The 11,204-nt window shown below is 36.2% G+C and overlaps 1 protein-coding gene across 3 annotated transcripts in view; it reads left to right on the top strand.

The window, feature by feature from the left end:
* The first annotated feature begins 373 nt into the window (after window positions 1-373).
* The window catches only part of LOC111862342, a 43,682-nt gene continuing 32,851 nt past the window's right edge, over window positions 374-11,204 (top strand). For 2 of the 3 annotated variants that reach the window (XM_023847645.2, XM_023847643.2), the window contains exons 1-4: window positions 389-676; window positions 786-1,050; window positions 1,131-1,372; window positions 9,255-9,524. In XM_023847645.2, the coding sequence (XP_023703413.1) occupies window positions 806-1,050; window positions 1,131-1,372; window positions 9,255-9,524 (757 nt within the window). In that variant the 5' untranslated portion in view covers window positions 389-676; window positions 786-805. Of the gene's footprint in view, window positions 677-785; window positions 1,051-1,130; window positions 1,373-9,254; window positions 9,525-11,204 lie in introns of all 3 variants that reach the window. The other variant, XM_023847644.2, reaches the window with a different exon arrangement.

The following is an 11,204-nucleotide window of genomic DNA, read 5'->3' as shown; positions in this document are numbered from 1 at the left end:
AACTCGGCAGAAGAAGCACAATTCATTTGGTGTGCCTAATTTGGAAGCCTTTGAATTTCACGCAAACAAGAAATTCCTTATAATTATTCCACAGTATCATTCATAAATCTATACACAATTAAGAAGCTGTTGTTTCACAAAGTAATAGGCAAAGTAGAATTATGTGGTAATACNCCCTTGTCCAAAGCATCATGAACTTCATCGTCGTCCTTGCAATGTTAATGATAATGATGATGACCATGATGACTCAATTGTTCCCCGTTTTGAGCTTCCCTCCATGTTAAATCCTTTCCTTATCACAGATTCGTAATACTTGGTGTGTGTTACCAGATGGCAGTTTATATGCATCGTATTGCCAACATTGGACTGCAATGTGTTGCAAAGCGTATTGGTATGCTTATGGTGGAAAGTTGCGTATTGTTTACAATGACGAGATAAATAAAGTAACCAACTGAACAGGTTAATGTTAGCATATTCAACTGTTCTGTATAACTATAAAACAGTTTTCTGTACTAAGCCATGCAACTTTTATAATGTCCGTTTATAATCGGTGTTTTACATGTTAGGAGCCGCTGCTTCTGACTTCGCAAGGTTTTATCAGAGGTGATGGGTGTTGGTAAACTGCTTAGTTGAACCGTTAATAAGGCCGACTGCAATGTTCATAATTCTGTAATACGTAAGTTATACTGGCAGTTTTGTTATAATATGCTTATGTAGGTTTTGGGAGTAAAATTATAATCGTGATTATAAGTTCAGCACTGATACCCAATCATTTATATTTCTAGTGATTATCAAGTGAATTATCATGGATATCCCCCTACCAGAGGAGTCTCAACCCCCTGGGCTGCATGATGGGCAAGGTTCATCGGGATTTCCACAGTGTGATAACATTCCTCTACCATCATGTGGTTTGCAGTTCAACACTGCTGCTTTCCCTCCCCCAATTCCACCAACTGCACTGCCAATAGCAGCACCAGTCTTACCACCAGAAGCAGCACTACCTCAGCAAACAGCAGAAGCAAATATTGAGCAAGCAGATGATCCAAATAGGTTGGTGTGTGAAAACATGTGGTTTGGTATTAAATTTTGCCCATGTAACAGTATTCTCCATAAGTACAAATTTATTATAGGTATTCACCAAGCCGTGCAACTGCTGAGGATGATATTCCTATCACTCCTCCTCCACCAAAGTCTGAACCTCCTCGTGCTCATTCATTTGGACCTAAAACTACTGTGCTCGGGAAGGCCCAAGCTAAGAAGAGGTTGCTTGCTTTCTCCATGACAAAACAAGGTGGTGGAGCAGGATTGTCTTTTGGTTTCCAGAAGAAAATGGTGCCAAAAGTGAATACTGGTAGTGCAAAGGTATTTGCAGGTATGTAAGGCTTTCATATTGTTGTAAGTTTAGAATTTAAACGTTACAGAGTGAAGGAATTAATGGAGGAGCCCACATGTATAAAATGAAACATGCTTGTAACCACATTCAGGAGTTTAATACTAGTCTGAGCCATATGAGAACAACTTTCTACAGGAATATTTGGGTTTGACTTGTGTCTGAATTACAGTAACAGTGGATGTGATCGGGCATTTATTAGTTCTGACATTTTTGTGAAGTTGTAAGATCTTTTGATTTTTTGTAAGTTTGTGAGTCAGTATTCGAACTAAAATGAGGATTCTTCATTAAATTTATTCCTTTCTATTGCTGAAGATTGTGTGTGTTGCAAGTTTTCATTCCTTTTCTTGTAGCAAAGTCACTATTAGTTCTTTTAAATAATGATCTGGTGCCATTTTGTAATAATTGAAAATGTGTGACGACAGAGAACAAACTTAGGAACTTGCATGTAGGTTTTTTATTTAAACTTTCTGGGTAGCAAATTCATGGAAACGAAACAGCTTGTTATGAATAACATAGTATGTTGATAGAACTGTTGAGTTTCTAATTTTAGTAAAGTTTAATTTTGTATGTATCGAATTAAACTTCACTCTGTGTGTCTGTGTGTGTATACACACACACCGACTATGTGAAGTATTGTGCCCAGAATGATCCTGTTTGTTTCTAATTATAACTATCATCTTACAATTTTAATTGAGACTGATCTGAGTCAAAATGTTTCTGATGATGGCAAGTAATGATAAATATGACTGTTATTTTAGACATTGGCCATTGTTTCAAATACATCATTGCAGAAACTGTATCTTTCCTGAAGCACTGTGTTAGACGGTGTATAATATAATGGGACTGAACTGCAGAAAAACACAAAATTATATTTAAGCATCCTGTTACACTCAATCAATATCAGCAAGAGGATTCTGATATATCAGGACCTATTAACAACAGAGAAATGAACAATTAAGAAAGCTGGTGTTTTTAAAGTTTAAACTACGTGCAGTGTAACAGCTATGCGAGAGAAATATGCCTGATGATGGCCATTTATGGCTGAAACATGTAGTGTAGACAAAAAGAAGACAACAGAACTACAATAAATTGTTGCACTTAGGACGGAGTTTGTGTCATACATTGCAGAAAAGCACATTTTTTTTAATGTGATTGAAGTTCTTTTTTGTGATGATGAAATTCATTCTCATAGATTGGTAGATCAGTGTGTACTGTGGAGAAGTGAAATGTTGTCACGTGATAGAGTGACTATCGACGGGGTTTGGATTGGTGATCGGATTTATTGGACTCTCTTGATATGGCATGTGGCTACACTTTACAGTTCACTTTTACACACACACTAATGTCCACAGTCATGATATCACTAGCTGTTGCTTGGTAGCGACTTCCAACAGCAGACATTCTCCTTCCTCAGGATTCCCGAACTGTCCCTTGGCCTAGCTACGACGACTCTTAATTGACTAAATAACTAACTGTCTCTAGACTTGTCCTCCTTATAACATCTTGGCACAGACCTTGTAGAAAACACTGCTTCCCATTATTGTTTTTTCCAGTTGTTGCCATGGGAACATGCTTGTTTGTGAAGTCATTACTTAGTAACAGCTGTCTGTTGACTTCGCAGTTCTTGCCTAGAACAAATATGCCACAATATGTTGTTCCTTATTATTTACTGCTGGGAGACATCTTAAAAATATGTTATTCTCCAAAACAGCGATGAAACGGTTTGGTTTTGAGGGCTGTGATAAAATGTTGTTAGATGCAGTATTGAATGATTTTGAAATTCTGATAGTTTAGAACTTACTGAACAGTTAACCTTCATGGACTTCCTATTTTTTCATAGTACAGATACTTCGTTGTACGTGTGAGTTTTAAAATGGCCTTTAATTGTGGTGCATTCAATTAATTTAGATCATATATGCGTTTTCGTTTTTTCTGTCAAACACAAGGAACACCAAATAACTCACTCACATTCTGTTGTACTACCAGTAAACTCAGTTATGCACAGCAGAATGTGAGCAAGTTATTTGGTGTTTGTTGTGTTTGACAGAAAAAAAATTAAAACTCATACATAGTACTAACACACAACAGGATGTATTCCTTACAAGATTAATTTAGATCATTTTCAATTAATAGCACTCACTTCAAGGAAGATGAGGTGGGCAGGGCATGTAGCACAAATGGGGGAGAAGAGGAATGTATATGGGATATTAGTGGGAAAGCCAGAAGGAAAGAGACCGCTGGGAAGACCAAGGCATAGGTGGGTGGACAATATTAAAATGGATCTTAGAAAGATAGGATGGGATGGTATGGATTGGATTGTTCTGGCTCAGGATAGGGACCAATGGAGGGCTCTTGTGAGGATGGTAATGGACCTTCGGGTTCCATAAAATGCTGGGGGAAGTTTTAGAGTGACTGCAAATTTGGCGGCTCCTCACGAAGGGCTCAGCTCCATAAGTAAGTAAGTAAGGACTCACTTTAGTGGGAATTGCTTGCTGGTCAATTGAAAGAGGTGGAGAGGATGGAAAGTGAACTGTTGTATGGGTGGTAGAGGAGGAATGTGAAGGGAGGAGGGAAAATTTGGCCTGTCTGATTGAATATATGCCATTTCATCGCATGCAGCTTTTTTTTTTTAACACAACTGTTGCATAAATCATGGTGTACCTGTAAGTACAAGGTTGTCGCAATACGGGAAAAGTACCAGAACTCATATTTGAAGATAATAAAAATATGAACAAATATGGGGATTTTAAATCTGTAAAACAAGCACTGGTCTTAGGGGAGTGTGGGACCATGGTGATCATGTGTATGGGGCTTTTTAACAGTCTAAAGTAATTAAACGGTCATGTACCATGAAATAATGTTTTTATAAAGTATGTAGAGATGTAGTAAAATTAACATTTCCTATATTGTGGTTTTTGAAATAGGAGTCACATCTAGAATACTCTAATTGTAATCAGTTGTTCATCAGAAGAAAACGGTCAATTATACAGTGCTTCATGTTCAAAGATTCTTTTCTGTTACAAATACATATATGTCAAAAATTGCATGTATGCATCTAACGCTACAGAAAACCCCATTGTTTGGTGATACATAAACATCAAATCAGTGTAATATCAAAATTTTTGAAAATTTAAAATCTGCAATTATATCACGTTCAGTAAAGAAAGGTCATGCTCTTGAAAGTTAATGGATTTGTTACACTTTCCCGACAAATATTTAGTCAAAGGCACTGATTACTATGACACGCGTATTACTCTAAATTACATTTAAGAGATGATAAATAATTACATTCATCACAGCATAAAAGATTGTTTTACACTGGTATACAAGGTTATTGCATCTTGACCACAAAACCAAACAAGAATGTGCCTTTTCCAGAAGTAAATGAAAAAAAAAATGTTTGGTGTTTTAAACAGTAGAAGTGGGCTGTTCAGTGTGAGGCTACAACATTGGGAGCAAAGCATGCCAAATGTGTATTCTTGGAAATTTGCTATCAGAAATAACATTAGGATTTGTTATTAAATATTTATACCAAAAACATTGTTGCCTTGAAATGAAACCCTGGATTGCTAACTGAAATGAGCTTTTCTTAATTGGAAAATAGGGTTCTTATATGTCATGTACATGTTAAGGCATTTTTATAGTCCAGATCTTTCAGTGAATGTGTACTGTACTGCCAAGATAAATTTTACTTACCATAATGCCAGAGTTCTGGCAGTTACCATACCTTATGGCTTACAGTGTTCAGATTGTTTCTGTGCATAAGCTAGAAGTACTTGATAAAAATAAAGCTACAAAATATAGAAATTTATAAGAGGTTCCAGATTTATGTCGTTCTTGTAGTGGTATCTTGTCTTGGTTATGTTGTTTGCTTTTCATATAGAACTTATTTTGTCAGATCAAACTAAATAAGAAAATATCCAGCAAGTCTGATGAACAACAGTGCCAGTATTGTGTTGTCATGTTTTTGTTACTGTTAGATTTATCTGTGAAAATCTCCTTTCACATTCACTTGACATACTGGAATTATTTCAGGAAGGTATTTCAGTGGTAATAGTTTGTGAACATTTTTCTCAGCCAGCTTCTCTAAGAATCCATGAATCACCTATCTGTTACTCAGTCAAAATCTTTTGGACAAATTTCTTCATCATAAAATGGTATATGAGCATTGATCTTTTTTGGCCACCATCTTCGATCTTGTACATTGGCCAAATTTAGTGTACAAATTCCATAACTATTGTACATTCTCTCTTTGGACTCTTCCCAAGTGTTTTTTTGTCTCTAAGCAGAATTTCTTTTGTAAAAAATTAATTTTATTGAAACGATGTATAAAACTATTCAGAATGACTAAAAGTCAGAGATATTTTATGGAGAATGAGTTTTGCTTTGTAGATGTTCTATTTGCCAGCAGAGCTATGATCACATGATGCAAAGTTGTTAATGCAGATTTGTTCTGGTTAAAATGATATGTCTCACACGTTTAGTACTCACCAGAGTTTATTGTATTTCTCACAAGTTTGTCATTGCTTTCATACAAGACAACCCAGTTATATTGGTTTTACATGTTTGAAAGCAAGTTTTCTGCTCACATGTTAAATTCAAGAGTGAATTTCTTTACTATTTCTCATAATTGAAAATAAACCAATTTGTATTAAGTAAAGAGGTACATTTCATCACATCGTGTGTCACTGATGGTGCTAACTCTGGTATATTCAGTATGTACATGCTATATAAAACTTTCTCATAAGTTTTTAACTGTATGGTACCATTCAGATTACTTGCTCATCTGTAAGAATGGCTTTTGATTGTACATCTGCAGTAATATATTGTCTTTTTCTGCAGTTTCTTCACTTTATGCATGACATAGGCTATAGATCTGATTTCCATTCTGTCAGTAATATGAGCCTCACCATTAACCTTACCTCAGTCAGGCCATCAGTTGGCCATTGGTGTTCATAGTGGTCATTCTTTATGAGCTAGGGATATGGCCTTAACTTCTTGTGAGTTAAAGGTCTCCTACTGTATAATTCCTGAACCAGGACATAAATAAGTGTGAATTCACTATATTCACTGCCAAGAAGCAGAACATTTTTGTGTACCACTTTTTTGTTGTCATAACCCAATAAGAGGCAATATGATGGTCACTACGGTCAACTCCTCATGTGTGTTTAGGGTAGTCTGGCACTATATTTGTTTTATTTATTTTTAAATCTTAGAGGGAACTTCTGTCACCCCATTTTGACTCCATGTGTGAAAAGTAGTGAGAAAAAGAACTTTTTTATCCCTTAAAGCTTCAGCAGGCCTTCATTGCCTATAAATGAAAGCATATCAGCTTGCCATATTTCCAGCAATTTTTCTTTTGTAGTTTTCAGGCTCTCCTTTTCTAGTTTGTACTGTGCATGTCGTTACCATGTCTATACTTAATAGCTCAATAGCTCATAGCCTACTGAGATGGTATTTGGTGTCTGTGAAGGCATGGTATCATGAAGGTGTGTTAGTAAGTCTTTAATAAGAACAGAATACAATTGTTTTACTACTCAGGTAGCTTTCAGTAGAACCAGGTTCTCATTTTTTGTTTTACAAATGTGTGACTTGAAGTTATATATATTCCCGTTACTGCTGTCATATTCCAACATGTTCAATCAAAACTTTACTGGCTTTATAGGTTGATGTGTTTTGAAGATACTGTGGTTTCAACAGCAGTGGTACTAGGCAAATAATGAAGTACTTTGACCAATTTCCCCCCCCCCCACAATGCTGATTTCATTTGGTCCTCCATTTTGAGTTGCTCTTGGTCCTCATGTGCTGCAAGTAGGTTCAAAAATGAGGGCTGAAACTCACATGGGATCTTACCTGAAGAGAATGGTATTTTGTTTCCCTGTGTCTGAGGGAAGTAATCATTAAAATTAGTCGTATGTGGGTTCATGATTGTAACAACACAAAGCAGCGCCTTGAAATCAGGTAGGATTGGTGGTGACTAGTCTGTGATTCTAAATCACTACAGGCTGATCATGTTCTGCTTCTCTTTCTGATTCCATTCAGTAGGATAAGGCCCAGTAAATCTTGGTCAAAAGAAGGTAAAAATAGTCATTAGGCTCAGTTCTTCAGTCAGAACATGTTGGTACAACTGCTTCATGTTCAATATTATGAAGCGGGGTAGTTCCGCTAGGCCCAAGATCCAAATGAGTAAACTCACTCCATTTGATGCCTACAGTCTGTCCTCTCACTCTTACCTGTCCTACTGTCGTTGTCACTGACATCAACATCAATTATAATGTCACTGCAAATAAAGTTTAATGTTTTTTTTTATTATGAATATCTAAAATAATCAGTATCCCTTCATTGTTCTGCAGTTTCCTCCTTGCCATGATCGACACACACAACAAAACTGAATGAACTGTGACTACAAAACATATCTATAAATACCACTTTGGGGGCATGCAATTATAGCATAGTTGGTTGCGGCACAGTGCTAAAAGCCGGAACGTTGAGGGTTCGCGATTCCTGATGTGGTCGTTGGTTTTTTAAATTAATCTAAACCTTCCAGCTGCTTTATGGTCCTGGGGTCGACTTAGCCTCTAACAGAAATGAGTACCAGGAATATTCCTGGTAGCAAAGGGCAGCCAGTGTGTAAGGTTGTCAACTTCTCACAACCCTTTGGGCCTCCATGGCCTGTTATAGGGGTAGCTTTACTTTTACTTTTTTGTAAATACTACTTCATATCCTCAAAGAACAGAAATTTCCCCACATACCAAGCATAACTCCTACCAAAAAATTGGGTCTGTGATACCATAAAGATTTCCCCTGAACAGTGATGTAATTTTTTATGACTTCTGATAACTTCATATGGCAGTTGTAAATTTGAGATACAGGTGGTTTCCACATTTGGGGTTGACTATCAGCCTTAGTTTCTGCTCAGGAGAGGTTAAAGATGATTCTGATTTTCCATAAACACTTTGTACATATTGGCATTTAATTTCTTATGTTGTTATCATGGAGACAAGTGTCTCTAAATATGAAATAGTTTATGGCAATAGTGGATTTTCACAGATGTTTAGAAATTCTCATGATTGATGATCATTTTCATTATTCTTATTGTGCAAGCCCATCTCCCATGCTTGCAAGTCCAGACATAGGTTATACAGTTCTTAAGTGTGTTACATGTCAGGCGTGAATTTAAAACATGCTGTTGATGCAGTTTTGCTTTGTAAATCATTCCATGCACATCTGTCATTCTTGCTTTGCTGCATACATCCTTAGCTTTATCAGATTTAATGACTAATGCCTCAGAATTGGAGCAGGAGAAATTATACCAGGTCATGCTTGCCGAACTAAGAATGCATTAGTCTCCCGATGTGTGTGAATGGAATTACTTTATTATATCCCAACAGAGGCAGGTGGTTTATCTACCATGTGAGAGCCATGATGTCTGGCAAATAAACACAATGGCAAGGTTACATCACATTACATTCTGTTGAATGAATAGTTCAATTTCTTTGCCACACAACCATCTCTGTTGATAAGAATTATCATCACCACCCCCCACAGCCACCACTACTACCGCCACATTTTAGGACATTATTAACTTCCTGATCTTTCACTGGTGAACGGAATACATTTTTACTTTCTCATGTATGTAGTGTATATAAGAAGCTATTGTGATGGTGAAAAAAAGATCTCATGATTTTGATAGTTTTACACATTTTTAGCCCTCCCTAAATATGAATATATGCAATACTTTCATTATATTTCAGTGTTTAATTTAAATGTATTTATTGTAGCAAAATTATTAGTATTCCATCTGTTTTTTTTTCTTCGTGTAATCATTTGAAACATATGATCTGTGTACGACTTTCCTAAGGCACTGCAGTGGATGATGATGGGGTTCAAGAAGCTAAGGATGCAGCAGTGAAACAAGAGAAACAGGCTTCTCAAGTGAAGAAGAAATCTTCAAAGAAAGGGCTTACGAGAGATGACAAGGCACGGGCTGTTGTGTCAGCTATAGAGGAGATAAAGAGAGAGGAGCTGATGCTTAGAGGCGTTATTGCATATGGTAGTCTGGACATGAAGACAGCTGTCGGAGACATGACAGCCCCTGTGCCACTCCTGGGGCAGCCTCTGGGAATGCCACGTAAGATATAATCGCTTTCTTTCTTGTCTTCTAACATTCATTTCATGCATTCATTTCCTTTATTTTCCATATATCCATACAGGTAACAAACCTAGGATGTGGAAATTGTCCCTTTTGAAAATAGATATATCAAAATACAAAATTACTTGAGTCACATAATCAAAATCACTTACATTAATCGATTAACATAAATAATATAAAGTAAACAATTTAAAAAGATTTTAATTATTAAACACAAATAAAAACAACTTACTATAAAACTTGAATTAATACAATTTTATTTAAATTACCTATATTAACTAAATTAAATACATTACAAATTTACAGACTTATGACCAGTTATGTTCATAATATTCATTCATGGAATAAAAAGAATGATGATTAGAAACTTCTCTCATCAGTAGCCAACATTTTTATTGTTTGAGGAAGGTGATTAAAAACTTTAATACCTGATATGTACGCACCTTTATTGTATTTTGTTAGGTTAACTGCTGGTAAATATAAATTATTGAGGGCTGTAGTTTTATATTTGTGATTCTCATTGTTAAAGTTAAATAAATGTTTATTATTAATTGTGTATAAAAGTAACGAATATATGTACCGAGAGTAGAACATCATTATTTCCAAATTATTAAAACTCTAATGTGTGTGGATGATTTGACTGTTTATTTTAATGATACTTATGCCTGCAATCTAAGATTCTCATACCTTCATAACATAAAGTAAAATCATATCCTCTGCCTCAGAAGTATTTAGTGTCCTGTACATCTAACATGAAAGTGGAGGTGGCAGAATTGTTAGCAAGAGGTTACCACCATATTAGAAGTTGATGATGATTGAATAGGTTGATTTGCATTTTCATTTATTACAGTTGTGCTGGGAGTTGATACAGATTTTGCAGTTTTGCAATGGAAGTACCAGTTCCCCCTGTGTTTTTGAAGTCCCATATAATGCTAAGCTTTTCTTCCAGTAAATTCAGTTTCCTCTCACCCTGCATTGCCATTATGCCTTGCCAAACACAGATTCAAATAAAATGTCTCTAGTGCACACAGCACACTCAACTAATGGACAAAATAATAAAAATGACTAACTTTAATACAGTCAAATATCATTAGCTAAAATGATGTTTGGAAGCTGGTGACTCATTCATCAGCTTAGCCAAGGGTTGAAAAGATAAGTTGACCATTTATCCCCCCTTCAAAAAAAGTAAACAAAAAGAAAAGAGGCACAAAACATAGGGAACTCAAATGAAGTGACATGTATTTTGCAGGAACTAAAACCGTGAAATGGGAAGAAATAAATGGCACTAAAAAGTTATGTACATGTAAATCACAGGAAAATGCATATTGCAGGGACAAAAATCTGAGATTTTACTGTATACGAAGGGAGACCCAAAAATAACCGGAAATGACCTGTTGCACAAGCATTCTTTGTAGTTACGAGTTGTGCTGCTAGGTGGTGTTAGCTGGGGGTCTCCCGCGACTGTTAGTGAGCTGGTGTCAGTCTGAGTTAAGTGGTGTGTCTGTGGTGCTCTGTTGTGTGCGTTCCTGTTTCAACCCTTTGGTGATTAGTGAGATGGCCGACCAGAAGGAACAAAGAGTGTGCATGAAATTTTGCTTTCTGTTAGGGAAAACTGCAGCCGAAACTGTTGGGATGCTTCGGCAAGCCTTTAATGATGAT

Source organism: Cryptotermes secundus, unplaced genomic scaffold (genome assembly GCF_002891405.2).
Source record: "Cryptotermes secundus unplaced genomic scaffold, Csec_1.0 scaffold408, whole genome shotgun sequence".
Lineage (NCBI taxonomy): Eukaryota > Metazoa > Arthropoda > Insecta > Blattodea > Kalotermitidae > Cryptotermes > Cryptotermes secundus.
The sequence above is the reverse complement of the archived record's forward strand: the minus strand, read 5'-3'. Positions and strand labels throughout refer to the sequence as shown.